The sequence below is a fragment of the Pelobates fuscus genome, chromosome 11, assembly GCF_036172605.1.
Source record: "Pelobates fuscus isolate aPelFus1 chromosome 11, aPelFus1.pri, whole genome shotgun sequence".
NCBI classification, from domain to species: domain Eukaryota; kingdom Metazoa; phylum Chordata; class Amphibia; order Anura; family Pelobatidae; genus Pelobates; species Pelobates fuscus.
In genome coordinates, this window is record NC_086327.1 from 25,805,332 (window position 1) to 25,822,866 (window position 17,535).

Genomic DNA, 17,535 nt, shown 5'->3' on the forward strand with positions numbered 1-17,535 from the left:
TTGACAAATTTGTTTTGGAATAGGAGCCAGTTTTTTGTTTTTTTAAACTAACAAAGTTTAATTTTCAACAAGAAAAATGCAATTCTTAAAGGGGCACTAAAGTCACCAGAATCACTACAGTTTAATGTAGTTGTTCTGGTGTCTATAGCCTGTCCCTGCAGGCTTTTCAATGTGAATGCTGCCTTTTCAGAGAAAAGGCACTGTTTCCATTGCTGCTTGGTAACACTTCTAGTGACAGTCACTTAGACGGCCTCTGAAGTCCTACGTCAGAGCTGCACAGTGTGCAGCATCCATGTCCAGCGTCTCCACGCTCTGCATGGAGGCGCTGAATGTTCCTCATAGAGATGCATTGATTCAAAGCATCTCTATGAAGAAATGCTGATTTGCACAGCGGAAATATCCTCCCAGTGCTTTCCCTTTGGGAAAGCATTGGCTTAGCTGAGATCATTGATAATCTCAGCCATGGAGGCGGGATTAGTCACAGAAAAACTGGCACGGCATGGGGCAAAAAGGTGAGAAAAAAACACCTTTTTCGTGTGATCGGAGGGGGCAGATACCTAAGCAGACACACACACTGACAGGAACATACTCTCTGACTGAGAAACACACACACACTCTGACATACATACACTGACAGGCACACACACTTCGACAGACATACACTGAAAGGCACACACTCTGACTGAGAAACACACACACACACACACTCTGACAGACATACACTGACAGGCACACACACACACACACTCTGACAGACATACACTGACAGGCGCACACACACACACTCTGACAGACATACACTGACAGGCACACACACTTTGACAGACATACACTGAAAGACACACTCTGACTGAGAAACACACACACACACACACACTCTGACAGACATACACTGACAGGCACACACTCTGACAGACATACACTGACAGGCACACACACTTTGACAGACATACACTGAAAGACACACTCTGACTGAGAAACACACACACACACACACACACACTCTGACAGACATACACTGACAGGCACACACTCTGACAGACATACACTGACAGGCACACACTCTGACAGACATACACTGAAAGGCACACACACACTCTGACAGACATACACTGACAGGCACACACACTTCGACAGTGTCAGGATCGGGACAGGGATCCAACACGCAGAGTACAAACAGTAGCCAGATACGTATACCGGACCTTAGAATGGCCGGACTAACGTAAGTAGTACAGTATAGAATGGTCAAAGACAAGCCGAGGTCGAGGGTAACAGAAGACAGGTAAGCGAGAGACAAGCCGAATCAAGGGTAACAGAGATAAGCAGAGTAAGGTAAACAAGCCGTGTCAAAACCAAAAGGGATAATAGAATACACAAGCACTGAGTGACTAGAACAAGCTAGAACCACGACAGGGCAATGAGCTAATGAAAGAAGCTCTGTTAAATACCCTGTTCAGAGCAGTAACCACGCCTCCGAGGCGTCCTGATTGGTCCTGCAGCAATTGAGTGACAGATCGTTCCCGGAGGAGTGTCCTGATGACAACTTCCTGCCTAGATGCTGTAAAAGGCAGTCACTCCCTCGCGGCCGGCCTTGCATGACCGGATAGACCGTGGAGAAGGGAGCCATCAGGCCGTCTGGATGGAGGAACAGCTAAGTCTCTACCTCTTTCAGAGGTAGAGACCAGAGGTACCCTGACAGTACCCCCCCTCTCAGATACGCCCACCGGGCGGAATACACCAGGGCGAGAAGGGAAGCGAGAGTGGAACGCCCTGCGGAGACGGGGAGCATGCACCTCCTCCTGAGGTACCCAACTTCTCTCCTCAGGACCATAACCCTTCCAATCGACCAGATATTGCAGTTTCCCTCGGGAGATTCGAGAATCAACGATGGAATTGACCTCATACTCCTCCTGACCCTCCACCTGAACTGAGCGGGGAGGGGCGATCGTGGAGGAGAACCTGTTACATATTAATGGTTTTAGCAAGGAAACATGAAATGAATTAGGAATGCGTAAGGCATTAGGCAACGCTAAACGATACGCAACTGGGTTAATTTGAGACAGTACCCTGTACGGTCCAATATATCGAGGAGCAAATTTCATGGACGGCACTTTTAACCGAATATTTCTAGTACTTAACCATACTCTATCGCCTGGAACAAACACCGGTGCTGCCCTTCTACGTTTGTCAGCGTGTTTTTTAACCAGCGTAGAATTGTGCAGAAGGATTTGTCGAGTTCGATCCCACAACTTTCTTAAATTGGCAACATGAACATCCACCGACGGTATCCCTTGAGAAGAAGACTCCGAAGGAAGGATGGAAGGATGAAAGCCATAATTCAAGAAAAAAGGGCTAGAATGCGTAGAATCACAAATGAGATTGTTATGTGCAAACTCCGCCCAAGGAATCAAACCGACCCAATCGTCCTGGTGTTCTGAAACGAAACAACGTAAATATTGTTCAACTTTTTGGTTAGTGCGTTCAGCAGCTCCATTGGACTGAGGATGATAGGCAGAGGAGAAATTCAATTTGATGCCTAGTTGGAAGCAGAATGATCTCCAAAAACGGGAAACAAATTGGGAGCCTCTGTCAGAGACAATTTGGGAAGGTATCCCATGCAAACGGAAAATCTCCCTGGCGAATATCTCCGCTAACTCGGGCGAAGATGGGAGTTTAGGTAAGGGAATGAAGTGAGCCATTTTAGTAAATCTGTCTACCACAGTGAGGATGACAGTCTGCTTTTTAGAAATAGGCAAATCAACAATGAAGTCCATTGCCAGGCAGGACCAAGGCTTTTCAGGAACCTCTAAAGGGTGCAGAAATCCGCATGGAAGCAAATGGGGTAGCTTGGTCTTGGTACAAACTTCGCATGCCCCGATGAATTCTTTAATATCCTTGCGTAAGTCAGGCCACCAAAAATCTTTAGAGACCAGCGCATAAGTCTTGCGGATGCCAGGATGCCCAGCCACCTTGCTGTTATGGAGACAGCGTAGCACCTCCAGTTGGAGAGCGGCAGGAACGAAGTGTCGATCCCCAGGGGTCTGTTTGGGTGCCAAATGTTGAAACTTCATGATCTCAGAAAGCAATGGAGAGTGAATCCTGAGATTCGTGTTCGCGATGATATTCCCCTTAGGAACTATGGAGGACAGAAGTGGTTCAGTTATAGTGGATGGTTCATGTTGACGAGACAAAGCATCGGCTTTAGAGTTCTTAGAACCAGGTCTATACGTAAGTACATAATTAAAGTGAGTGAGGAACAAGGCCCAGCGAGCCTGCCTGGCGGACAAGCGCTTAGCCTCCCCAATATAAGACAAGTTCTTATGATCCGTTAGAATAGTAACAGGGTGTAGTGTCCCTTCCAGTAAATGTCTCCACTCCTTTAAAGCCTTAATGACCGCTAACAGTTCCCTCTCCCCGATGTCATATCTGCTCTCAGGCCCAGAAAATTTTTTAGAGAAGAAACCACAAGGGTGTAACGGTTTATCCACCCCTAACCTTTGAGACAGAACAGCCCCAACTCCTGTCTCAGAAGCATCGACCTCGAGCAAGAAAGGCAGAGTCGTATCAGGATGAACTAGAATGGGAGCTGAGGCAAAAAGTTCCTTGAGAGTCTTAAAAGCACCAAGAGCTTCCTCAGACCAGAACTTAGTATCAGCCCCTTGTTTGGTCATATTGGTAATAGGCGCAATGATAGAGGAGTAACCCTTAATGAAGCGCCTATAGTAGTTGGAAAAACCAATAAACCTTTGGATAGCCTTGAGTCCTTTGGGCAAAGGCCAGTCTAAAATAGATTGGAGTTTACCAGGATCCATTTTAAAACCTTCCCCAGAAATCACGTACCCAAGAAAGTCTACCTGAGACTGATCAAAACTGCACTTCTCCAATTTGCAGTATAGACCATGTTGCAGAAGTTTGTGTAACACCTTTCTGACCTGTCTATGGTGAGTCTCAATCTCCTTAGAGTGTATTAGTATGTCGTCCAGGTAAACAATAACACAATCATGCTGAAACTCCCTAAGTACCTCATTAATCAAATCCTGAAATACTGCAGGAGCATTGCATAGTCCAAATGGCATAACAGTGTATTCGTAATGGCCATACCGGGTATTGAATGCCGTCATCCACTCGTGACCTTGCTGGATTCTCACCAAATTGTAAGCCCCTCTGAGATCTAACTTGGTGAAGATTTTGGAGCCCTTAAGACGATCAAATAACTCGGTAATCAGTGGGATAGGATAGGCATTTCTGACAGTTATTTTATTCAAGCCTCGGTAATCGATACAAGGTCTCAGCGTGCCATCCTTCTTCTTAATGAAAAAGAACCCCGCCCCGGCCGGAGAAGAAGACCTCCTGATGAATCCCTTTTCTAAATTCTCCTGAATATACTCTTCTAGAACCGAGTTTTCCTGAACAGACAAAGGATATACATGGCCCCTCGGAGGCATAGTCCCGGGTAGAAGCTTAATTTTACAGTCAAATGACCTGTGTGGCGGCAAAGAATCGGCATTCTTCTTGTCAAACACTGCCCTTAAGTCTAGGTAAAGGTCTGGTATTTGTCTTTCTGTGGACTGAGTAGGATTTTCCTGTATGTTAATATTAGCTAATGGAGAAACCTTGCACAAACACCGATCCTGGCAGCCCTGGCCCCACGAGAGTATCTCCCCTAACTCCCAATCGATAATAGGGTTATGTTCTTTCAACCATGGATACCCCAGAACTATGGGAACGGAAGGAGACGAAATGAGCAGAAGAGATAACTTCTCCACGTGTAGGATACCAACATTTAAATCAATGGGTATGGTCTCACGAAAGATAACAGGGTCTAGTAGTGGTCTACCATCTATGGCCTCAACGGCCAAGGGTGTTTCCCTTAGCTGGGATGGGAAATTGTTTTTACTAGCAAAGGCTTGGTCGATAAAATTCTCAGCAGCACCGGAATCTATCAAAGCCATAGCCCTTACTACTTCCCTCCCGCAAGTTAAGGAAACTGGTAGCAGAAGCCTGTGATCTTTATAATTAGGAGTAGAGGACAATATAGAAACACCCAAGGCCTGTCCTCTAGAGAGACTTAGGTGCGAGCGTTTCCCGGGCGGTTAGAACAGTTCGAGAGTAAATGACCCTTAGCTCCACAATACATACACAAACCCTCTCTTCTCCTGTACTGTCTTTCCTCCTCAGAGAGGCGGGTATACCCTATCTGCATAGGTTCAGGAAGCAAAGATACCGTGGAGTCAGGACTTGGAAAAGCGGGGGCTAACCTAAAAGAAGGTCTCCGGGTCCTCTCTCGAGTGTTCTGTCTCTCTCTTAAACGTTCATCTATACGAGAGATGAACGAAATTAAATCCTCTAAATTCTCGGGGAGTTCTCTGGTAGCAACCTCATCAAGGATTACTTCAGATAAGCCATTCAAAAATACATCCATATACGCCTGCTCATTCCACTTGACCTCTGACGCCAGAGACCTGAACTCTAGTGCATAATCCACCAGTGTTCGGTTCTCCTGTCTCAGACGCAACAGTAATCTGGCTGCATTAACCTTTCTACCTGGAGGGTCAAATGTTCTTCTAAAAGCAGCTACAAAGGCGTTATAGTTATAAACTAATGGGTTATCGTTCTCCCATAATGGGTTGGCCCATCTCAGAGCTTTCTCAATAAGTAGGGTGATAATAAATCCTACCTTTGCCCTATCTGTAGGATAAGAGCGAGGTTGCAATTCAAAGTGGATACTAATTTGGTTTAAGAAACCACGACACTTCTCAGGAGCCCCACCATAGCGTACTGGGGGGGTAATGCGAGAAGAAGCACCCACTGTGGCTACCTCTAGACCTGAACCGACAGGAGAAACAGGGGTATTACGTATCTCCTCTGGTGGGTTATTGGCACGAGATAATAGAGCCTGTAGCGCAAGCGCCATCTGATCCATTCTGTGATCCATGGCCTCAAACCTAGGTTCAGGAGAAGCCAGCTGACTGTTTGTACTTGCAGGATCCATTGGCCCTGTCGTAATGTCAGGATCGGGACAGGGATCCAACACGCAGAGTACAAACAGTAGCCAGATACGTATACCGGACCTTAGAATGGCCGGACTAACGTAAGTAGTACAGTATAGAATGGTCAAAGACAAGCCGAGGTCGAGGGTAACAGAAGACAGGTAAGCGAGAGACAAGCCGAATCAAGGGTAACAGAGATAAGCAGAGTAAGGTAAACAAGCCGTGTCAAAACCAAAAGGGATAATAGAATACACAAGCACTGAGTGACTAGAACAAGCTAGAACCACGACAGGGCAATGAGCTAATGAAAGAAGCTCTGTTAAATACCCTGTTCAGAGCAGTAACCACGCCTCCGAGGCGTCCTGATTGGTCCTGCAGCAATTGAGTGACAGATCGTTCCGGAGGAGTGTCCTGATGACAACTTCCTGCCTAGATGCTGTAAAAGGCAGTCACTCCCTCGCGGCCGGCCTTGCATGACCGGATAGACCGTGGGGAAGGGAGCCATCAGGCCGTCTGGATGGAGGAACAGCTAAGTCTCTACCTCTTTCAGAGGTAGAGACCACAGGTACCCTGACAGACAGACATACACTGAAAGGCACACACTCTGACTGAGAAACACACACATACACACACACACACACACTCTGACAGACATACACTGACAGGCGCACACACACACACTCTGACAGACATACACTGACAGGCACACACTCTGACAGACATACACTGACAGGCACTCACTCTGACAGACATACACTGACAGGCACTCACTCTGACAGACATACACTGAAAGGCGCACACACACACACTCTGACAGACATACAATGACAGGCACACACTCTGACTGAGAAACACACACAACACACACATACACTGACACACATACACACACTCTGACAGACAGACACACAAAACACTCTTGACACGCTCACATTTTCTTACACACTCACAAATTGCTATGTTTATTTTAATTTAAATCCACACAGCCTCCCTACTTCTGGAAGAGTTGGAGTCGATCTTTCCCTGGGCTGCTTTCTTATCTTCCTGCAGTTCCTTTCTGTTCCCCTGCGCGCTCTCTGTAGTGATGCCGGGGCTGGAGTGATGTCATATTCCGACTCCGGCATTCACTAAACAGCGTGCAAGGGAGCAGAGAGGAACTGCAGGAAGATTATTGCTCCCTCGCACGCCATGGCGACCTGGCGCCTCCAATTTGTCGAGCCCAGGGTTAGGAGGAGACCACATCCCAAAAAAATGTTGACCGTTCTGTCTTTATTGTGGGTTATCTCCTCCCATTCAGAAAAATAGTTAATATGTGGGAGTAAACTGCAAACATTGGAGGGAAGTCCTCCTGATACAAATTCTCTCTTCATTCCAGTGTTTCCAGGTTACTTTTCACAGACTATAATTTTTGCAGACAACTCACATTTTCAGGTACAGTTATTACAGACGATATGTTTGCTGTGTAAACAGAAAAGCGTAAAGCAATCAAATTAAGAACACAACGGTAGAAAATCATTCAGAAGATAAAATAACAGCACGTCACATATATAACATAATTCATGGTGATTTATGATACAGTTTTTTTTATCCACTCTTAATAAATCTACCTTAATGTGAATGATTACTTACACATTACATTAGCATCTAGCTAGGCTGATTGATTTCTTCAATTACTTGGCCACATTTGTACTACTATACCAGTCATTACCAGGGTGAATAACAGAGCAAAAACGAGTTTTTTGTTTTTTTTTGTTACCTCTGGTGTATTACTGCTTTGGGGCAACAAAGATACACACATTTAACAAAACGTACAGTAAGTGACACAAATATATTTGAGATGTCGTCTGTATATGATAGAATTATGATGATGAGCTTACTTACACATGCAGGAGAAAGACAAACAAAAAAGCAGGCTACACTCTCCGTGTACATAGCAATAGCTGCACGTTTTTCCTGGATTCTAAAAACATCATCTTTGCTCTGAAATATGTCTGCCTGGTTTGTGTTTCTGTAGATGATTCCTCAGTCAGACGAAAAAGTGCCGATGGAATTTTTGTAGTTTTTTGTTTTTGTTTTATTTTTTTTAGCTCTCCCTTTTTGCTCCCCTACAGCTTGGAGGATGTGGCATTCTTGGAGTTGGCGTTTGGCTGGCTGTCACCCAGGGGAAATTTGCCACGCTATCCATCTCCTTCCCTTCGCTCTCAGCCGCCAGCCTGTTCATGGTCACTGGCTCTGTCATAATGATAGTAGGTTTCATTGGCTGCCTGGGTGCCGTGACCGAACACCGCTGCCTTTTGCTCACGGTAAGTTCGGCGTAGTTCCGGAATACAAAATGGCCCTCTTTTTAACAATGCTGACAAAATATTAAAGGAACACTATAGGATCAGGAACACAAACATGTATTTCATACTATATAGTGTTAAGATCACCATTTAGGTGGCTTGCCCCCCTTAAAAGGTAATAAAACTTACCTTCATTCTAGAGCCACACCCGGCGTCATTCCTGCCCTTGATCTGCTTTCATGGCTGACATCATCAGAAATTATAATCTTAGCCAATCCAATGCTTGGCGGAGCCAAACGCTGCCCTAACCAGTCAGAACCTCCTCATTGAGATGCATTAAATCAATGCATCTCTATAGAGAAAGTTCAGCATTTCCATGCAGAGCATGGATACACGTACATCATAGCTGAACAGTGTGCAGCACTGAGCCAGAAAGCACCTCCACTGGCCGTCTGAGTGACGCCTGCTGGAGGTGTCCTTAGGTGGCAATGTAAACACTGCCTTTTCTCTAAAAAGGCAGCTTTTATATTAAAATGCTTGCAGGGACAGCCTATACCCACCAGAACAACTACATTAGGCTGTAGATGTTCTGGTGACTATAGTGTCCCTTTAATTACTAATGGATTTTTAAGTCAAAGAATTCATTTAATCTGTCTTTTATTGGACTTGTTCAAAGAATAGGAGAATTCTAATGAAACTGTTATGGAAACAAGGATACATTCTGTACCTGAGGCTACAGGAAAATCTGTTTGAAAAATGTTTGATCTTTTATTGAATGGGCCTGAATTTGCATACCTCCATCTTGTTTACAGATGTCTTCATTGCACTTAATATTAGGACACCATCTGTTGTAGTTCATATTTCCACAGTCCATTGGGGTGTTTACTGACTAAACTGTGTGTTGAATATTGAATTACAAGATGTAGGACAAAATGGCTAAATTGTAAGAATCAAGACTTGATACACTTTTCTGATTTGACCCTTGTTTCCTACATTTTGTCAGCTTAACTACGCCGCTTTATTGAATAAACAAGAATTTCAGAAGGTTTGTTAAAGTTCCGTTATTCCGTGTGTTGATATTTTGTAGAAATACGAGTCAGAGCTGTGCCGGCCAACACGTGGCATTGCCCCAGGTGTCTTCTACACTAGGTGCACAACGCTCAAATAAAAGGTGTGCATTGTGTTCACGCTCATATCTCACACTATACTCTTCTTTTTTCCCTATTCAGTTTTTCGTGGTTTTACTCATTATCTTCCTTCTTGAGATGATTAGCATGATTCTGTTCCTCACGTACAAAGAAGAGGTAAGTGTGTTTCAAAATGGCTGAACAGGTCTTGAGAGTGTCTTTCTGGGCCTCCCTTTAATATTAAACAAAGCCAGCTTTTAATCAAAATGGTATCTGCAAGTGGTGTTGGTACTTCCTGAGAGATTTACAAGGTAGTCATGAGCAGGGCAATATTAACATATATTAAAGACTGCTGCTTATATTATAGGGTAACTCATTCACACCAAGAATAAAACATTTTATTTGCTGATATTACCTTCTAAATCAGTTTACTGTAGTTTAAACCAGATCAATGCGATGGATGTTGCTGTGGATTTCTGTGACACACTCAAGCTCGCTGTGCGTTACTGTGTGTTTTACTGATGTTGTGCACTGTCATACACTCGGCTATATTTTTAGATCTTCTATTCTTACCTAAAATATTAAAACTCCTGACAATTCACACTATAGGGACTCTATAGGAACCTATGTGTGTTTCAACCCAGAATCCTTAGCTCCATTAAAAGAACCACATATTGAGGGGTACAAGGCTTGCTGTGATCAACATGATTTTTAGTCATGTCTGTGTGTAATAAGTATCGTGTATACAAAGCTAATGCTCCTGCATGCCCTTTGGGAAAATGTCACAAATTGTCCTCTCGCATCATATGAATTGTATTTGTAGAATTTTTTTTTATATGTCACAAGTTAGCATACCTCCCCCAACTGCCCCACGTTTGGCACAAGAGACCTGATATAGCTCCCATACTCCAACTTCCCGGGTTAGATGTTTGTTATGTTGTGTCATTGAATGTGTTCCTGAAAAATAACGAGCATTTCTGGATATTCGTGAGCAACCCAGGGGGTACCGCAGTGCATCAGAGCCAGTCGTCTATTCATAATATGTGAGCGCTAACAGACATGATCTTTTTTGGGGTGACGGGTCACATTAACCCCTTAAGGACACATGACATGTGTGACATGTCATGATTCCCTTTTATTCCAGAAGTTTGGTCCTTAAGGGGTTAAAATAACCGTCTTGCAGATTGCATACTTCATACGTTTACACACATACATGATTAAATGGTTGCTCGACTGATGTGGTTTTTTTTCTGTAAACTTTTTTTTCTTTTTGCAGTTTCACAGTTACGCTCAGGAAGACCTGAAAAAGGGACTTAAGCTTTATAAAACAAATGGAAATCTTGGACTGACTAATGCGTGGGACATTGTGCAGACACAGGTAAACGAAATCCAAGTCCACATTGCTGGAAATTCACTAATACAAAAAGTTTCTGGCTAAGTGTCTGTGAACTGGAATCTAAGAGTTTATGGGAGCTACCGTATTTGTCACTGGTAACGTTCAATGGAAAAAATAGAGCACACTGCAGAAAAACTTCTAAAGATTGAATTGCAAAGTTATATTTTTGAAATGTGGAGCGATCAGTCTGCTACAGAAAGCACAGTGTTTAAATTGTATAAAATGATTGACTGACTTAGCAAGGAATCAGGGTCAGTGCAAGGATTTTTGGCTACACAGGCGAATATGCATTTTGCTGCCCCATCCCTCACTCCCCATCCTCCCGAAAAAAGCATCTTCATCTGTGTCCCTTAACCCCCCTCTTGAATTTCTTACCCCCCTTTTGTGTTTATTATCCTCTCTTTTGAATGTCTTATCCCATTTGGTGTATCTTATTCATCTTTTGTTTTACTCTACCCTTTGTGTATCTCTTACATCCCTCTAGCCCCTTTGTGTGTCTTTCTCCCCTTTCCAGCCCCTCTGTGTCTCTTCCCCCAACACCTTGTCTTTTTCTCCCCCAGCCTTTCTATGTGTCTGTGTCCCCCTCCCCCCAGCTCCTCCCAAAGTCTTCCCCCAGCTCCTGTCTGTCTTTTTTGCCCCTCTGTGTCTCTTTGTGTGTCCCCAGCTCTTCTGTGTTTCTCTCCCTCAAAAAAACCCTGCCCCTCTGTCTTTTTGTCCCCCCAGCCGCTCGATGTGTCTTTTTCCCTCCACAGCCCCATTTGTGTGTCTCTTTCTCCCCCAGTCCCTTTAGGTCGCGTTGTGCCCCCCCAGCTCCTCCTTGTGCCTCATCCCCCATATGTCTTATTCCCTTCCCCTGCCCCTCTGGGTGTCTAATCTCCCCCATCAGACCCTCCCTTCATGTGTATTATTCCCTCCCTATCATGTGCTTCATTCCCCTAGCACCTCCATTCACATGTTTCATTCCCCCAGTCCCCCATCTCTGTCATTACCCTTGCACATCCTGTGCCAGCGTACCCCCTTCTGGATTGGGGTAAAGTGAAACAAGTTCTGTCAGACTGAGGAGAGTGAAACCAGTTCCTCTAGCCCGGTCCGCGGCTCGGCCACGCTACATACAGAGACCGGCAGGAGGGGAGCGCAGTGCTGTGCCCTCCTCCTGCCGGTCAGCTGGACCCGGTGTGCCCTAAGGCAGCCGCCTGTATCGCCTTATCGCCGACCCTGCAAGGAATAAGAAAGTCTGATCCATGTTCATACATTTTTGCACTATTAGCATTACAGTTGATTGTAATGGTTATGGTACAAGAAGTATTTAGATGCACTCCTTCCTGTTGTTGTCAAACCTTGTTTGACTCCTCTAGGGTAACAGGAGATTTCCGTTTGGGCTAAGGTTATCCCAGAACTCTTAGCATTGCCATCCAACTCCAAAGAAACATAGTGTGCCTCTAGAGCTGATCTGCAGGTCCCCCAAGCAGACCTTTTTTTTTAATCAATGGGGAGCTACTGATTGACTTAGAGCGTCAGCTGACCGGTGTAATCTAAGCTGTGGCTCCACTGACTGGCGGTACTCCACACTTCCCGAAACTGTGATTCAGAAGCTGGATGTCGCCTTGGGGACCTTCAGATTAGCACTGGAGGCACACTTTGGGGATAACCCGTTCGAGAACGGTTGAACCCCTCTGAAGTAAGCGTGCACCTGAGGGCCTCCTGGAAACTCCGGTGTTCTACTGGTTCCCACAGTGATTGCTCCTTATTTAATACTCTGCCTTGATATCCTGCAAGTAATGGTGGTATCATCATCCATGTATGACGTATCATGCGTATATTTGTCCTTGTTCACGGAGTTTCACGTTGAAGGTCAGAGATTGTAAGTGATCCATTAATCACAGCACTTTGCTGTCATTATATCCGGGCTTAACAAATCCCTCAATCCAACTGATCCATCACTTCTGCAATATGAAATAGAAGGACTTTACGTGTCATCTATAATTTAATATTTTTATTATTTATAAAGCACCAACATATTACACAAAGCCCAACTGTGGATATAGAAGTTTAGTATCAGTGAGATTTAATTAAACTATTAGTTAATTCCTCATTTACAGAGTCTTTTTTTTCCCAAGTAAGAACTGTCTTTTAACCTTTTAAGTGCAATGCATTGGCACCGTCTGACATGTTAAAGAACGCTGCAAACACCATAACTACTACACGCACTGTAATGTTATGGTGCCCTGGCGTCCCCATTGTAAGTTTACATATTGTTTTAGAACAGTTTGATTTCTTACATGGGGACCACCAGGTACCGCTCCCTGTCTCCACTACTTCTGAGATACAGAAGCAGGAATCCGATCCGGTCTATTTGTTGGCTAAGAACGTAAGCTGACTGCTCTCAATCAGTGAATGGCACACTACTACTAAATTTGAACAGAATTGACATTAGCCAGCCCAGAACTATTGTTCTAGACTCTAATGACGCCCAAGTAGCACTGCAAGATGTGGAGTTATACCTCCGGAGCAAAGGGGTTAAACTGCATATAAACTGCATTGTAGCAAAATGCTACACGTACAGACTCCAAGAACCATAACCACTTTTAAATCTCTGTCATGGTGCTTGGAGTAAACTTTTAAAGGGCAACTATAGGCTAGGAACTATAGTGCTAGGAAGGCAAACTTGTCTCCCCCCGCAGCGTAGAACTCCTTTATCACTTACTTGAATCCAGCGACAAAGTCCCACAGCACTGGGTCAGGCTCCGGCTTGGCTCCTCCTTCCCCGACTTGATGAGCTAGCGCATTAGGACAGCTCCATAGGAAAGCATTTACATATTACAAGGAGGGAGGCACGTGCCGGTAGCTCCGTCAATCTAATAAACTGAACGAACGAAGACCGTCTTGTAGTTCAGTCTTTGCTTGTTCTTTGTCATTTCTATTCATTTATTCATCTTTCAGACAAATGAACGAGTCGCCAAAATTCCTGCCCGAATTCCTGTCCACATTCTTATGTTTCTTTTTCCTGATGTTATAGTCACTGAGTATTGCAACATCCGGCACCACTGCATTGTTCTGTTCCTTGTCCACAACTACAATGTCAGGTTGGTTGGCCAGTACTTACTTGTCTGTCTGGATCTGAAAATCTCACAGGATCTTAGCCCTGTCATTCTCAACTACCCTTTGTGGTCTCTCCCATCTGGACTTAGGCAGGTCCAGCCCATATTATGTACTGATATTTCAGTACACAATCCCAGCAACTTGTGCCCCTCAATGTATGCTGTCCCAGCTAACATCTTGCACCCTGATGCTATATGCTGGATTGTTTCAGAGGCCTCTTTGTACAGTCTGCACCTTGGGTCTTGCCTTGTGTGGTAGACCCCTGCTTCTATTGATCTGATGCTGAGTGCTTGTTCCTGTGCTGCTCGGATTAGTACCTCAGTGCTGTCTTTCAGTGCTGCTTTTTCCAGCCACTGGTAGGCTTTTGTAATGTGAGCCACATCCACTATCTGCCCCATGGAGAGGTTTGTCGTGCCATGGAACCTTCTCTTTTTCTGCATCCATTATCTGTAGTCGTCTCAGGCAATTCCTTAGCAGTTCATCTTTGGGCACCATCTCCACAATGCACTTTTGAATGCTCTGTGTTTCTTCCAGGACTATGGCCTTGACACTCATCAGGCCCAGACTCCTTCCATCCGGCTAGTATACAGTCTCTGTGTGTTGGATTTCGGGTGAAATCCTCAATGCATAGTGAGTAGTTTCCACGTTTTTACACCCACAGTGACAATGTCTTTTCTTGGCCAAGTTATTGTTCGAGCGGGTACCTGATGACTGGTAGGGAATATGTGTTGATGACTTGAATCTTGTTGTCACCATTGACTTCAGGACCTGTCTGACTCTCTGGAGGTACTGTTGTTTTCCTCCCTACCTCTTCCTCATAGTTTCCATGGGTTTGTGGCACATCCAGGTAATTGTAGCTGTTCTCTACATAGTTCTCTGTTTTCTAAAGTGAAGAGTATCCCTCTTACCCACCACAACAACAAAAAACAGAAAACCAAGAGAATGGTGGATGTGCAAACACCATCCTAAAAAGTGGAGGGTGTACGATGTATATCGTTAAACACCTACCCTTAATGAGGAACAAAAATATGTAGCTGGGAAGAATCGTCTGGTGCTAAAATATCAAAGTAGTATACAATGTTTTAACTCACATGGAAATGAGCCTCCCAAGATAGGCTCATAAAAAATAAACAAAAAAAATGCGAAGTGCAGAATACAATTATTAGTCCGTCCCTGCTTCTCCTTCGAGACGCGTTTCACCCTCACCTAGGGCTTTGTCAATTGGTATAGTCTGCTTGTTTTTTTAATATAAATTTCTGTTTATTGTGAAATTTTGTGTTTTTTGTAGCGAAAGACAACTCAGGTTATCAAAGGTATCATGTCAGTGAAGTATCAACAGTGTAGTGGTACACGCAGGTACCATTTACGGTCAGCAGGGAGAGTGATGATTTGAGACTCGCAGGTCTCCAATAAAGCAGTGTGAGACTCGTAGGTCTTGGCAAGTATAACTTAGCACTCGCAGGTGCCCAGGTAAACGTTAGGAAACTAACCAAATAACCTGGGGGGTATGGATCCCTTCCCCCCATTTTCAGTGAGTGGTGGTGGCCAAGCCCCCAGGGTGAAGAGTGGAGAAGAAAGAAAAAGAGGAAAGCGGAAAAGAGAAAAAAAGGGTGGGGGGAGGGATATTGTTGTTGGGTCGGGGGGAAGGGGGGAAACGTGTAGCTGCATTCTGTGTTTTGGGGTCTAAGGGAGTCCATGCGTGGCTGGTTGTAAGGTGTATGATGTCTGGAGTTCGGGCGCGTGTGCTGGGGTTTGTGTCGTTGGGCCTCAGTTTGGGTGTCCTGTTTGATGTGACGTCGGGGTATGGTCCGGCGTGTCCTGTGTCGTCAGATATGTGTCTTGGGTGTGCTCACTTTCTCCTATCACTCCTGCGTGTTTATTCACCTCAGGAGGGCTTGGAAGTCTGCTGATCCCGTGGATAGTATCCACTGGGTCCATGTCAGCGTGTAGCTTGGGATCGTCCCTCTGCCAATAGTCTGCATGTTTAACCTTCCCGTTCAAATATGTCTTTCTTCATTCCTATTAGTTACCGTGTCCCGTGTTTGGCCAATTTGCCGCAGGGATTCGGGGGCATGTTATCTTATCAGGTGATGCGGGTTAGTCCTCTGTCTCCAGCAGAAGTGGCACAGCGACCCCGAACGCGTCACTTTTTTTTTTTGAAACCGCTGTATGTTCTTTTTGAGATTCCCCCTCTGACCCGGAAATGATGTTACGCCACTAAGAGTGTACGTTACTTCCCTTATAATACTTGATAATTTATAACTTATAATACTTAAGCTGTATATTCTTTTTGTGTGTGTGTGTGCTGTTCCCTAAGCTGTATTTTGTATATTGTATATATTTTAGTCTTTACGGCAACACTACTAATTAGAAATGCATGTTCGGGGTGTGCCCCCAATACCCACTTTTTTCTTTTAAAGGGAAACTCTGATAGAAATACAAACATGTATATTTTTAGATTAACAGGCTCCCCATTAAGCCTCAAATACAGATCTTTTTTTTTTAACCTTTCAACCATTGTCTCTCCACGGCAACAACTCTGCCTCTAACAATCTCTGCTCTGTGACAATCAGCCTTTCCTCATAGATATCCGTTATACCAGACCATCTCAGTGGGAAGCTACGGAATCTTCATACAGAGTCTGAAGACGCTCAACTCTGTCCTGCAAATATGACAGGACCGTAGTAGGAAGCACCTCTAGAGAATGTCTGAGTGACAGCCACTAGAGGTGACCACTAGAGGGACAAATATAAACCCAGCATTTACACAGAAATCACAGTGTCTACGAATGCAGAATGCCATCATCACAGTCTGGTACTTTAAATGGAGGTGTCCTATGTGTTTTTAATATTTTTGTCTCACCCAGTAGCAATACTTTTTATGTTAGAATTTTGCCTTGGATACTTGGCTATCTTGGCACAGCCATGGCTCGCTATCTAAATTAGTTTAACCCCCACAGTGCTGTTTGTGTGGGTGCAGGCACGTTTACGACATTTCTATTTAGAGACCCTTAGCCAGTGTGGAATGTCCATTTAGTTTGGCGTCAGCAGCTGTAGATTACGTCCATGTGACCTAAAACGCTGAAAGATTCATTAACAATAATTCAAATGGCCAAGCTGTATAATATGCCCTAATATGGTGGTGTCTCTCTCTTTTAGTTCCGATGCTGCGGGGTGAAGAATTATACAGACTGGTATGACGTGAGTGAAAATTTCACTGTGCCGCACTCCTGCTGCTCCGAACACCACGAGGACTGTCAATCCATGCCCACCACCTGGTGGAAGGATGTGAGTGTTCCCTTTTCTTATTAACAGTGATTCAAAAGAGCCAAAAAGAAATACAGCAAAGCCTACTTTCTAGGCACTATAAGGTGCAAATAGCATATTTATATATTTTTAGAGAAGTTTTAAACTGCATTAGTAACGACTGTTTAGCAATGTTTAGATAGATAGTGCACATAGATCTTCTTCTTGCTGATGGACAGTATATGAAAAGTGATACCCTAGAGCAGGGATTGGCAACATTTAGCACTCCAGATGTCATGGGCTACATGTCCCCTGTTGCTTTGCCAGCAGTATCGCTGTATAAGGATTGTGGGAGATGGAGTCTACAGCACGTGTTGTGCTGAAGGATGCTTTCAT

The 17,535-nt window shown here is 44.5% G+C and overlaps 1 protein-coding gene and 1 long non-coding RNA gene across 3 annotated transcripts in view; both read left to right on the forward strand.

The window, feature by feature from the left end:
• LOC134577512 (uncharacterized) overlaps positions 1–17,535 on the forward strand; it is a 747,008-nt gene that overhangs the window by 716,362 nt on the left and 13,111 nt on the right. The window lies entirely within an intron of this gene.
• Positions 1–17,535, forward strand: part of LOC134577509 (tetraspanin-4-like) — an 83,501-nt gene that overhangs the window by 54,629 nt on the left and 11,337 nt on the right. For both annotated transcript variants that reach the window (XM_063436277.1, XM_063436276.1), the window contains 4 exons: positions 8,102–8,293; positions 9,502–9,576; positions 10,676–10,777; positions 17,053–17,181. In XM_063436277.1, coding sequence (XP_063292347.1) covers positions 8,102–8,293; positions 9,502–9,576; positions 10,676–10,777; positions 17,053–17,181 — 498 coding nt within the window. The remainder of the gene's footprint in view (positions 1–8,101; positions 8,294–9,501; positions 9,577–10,675; positions 10,778–17,052; positions 17,182–17,535) is intronic.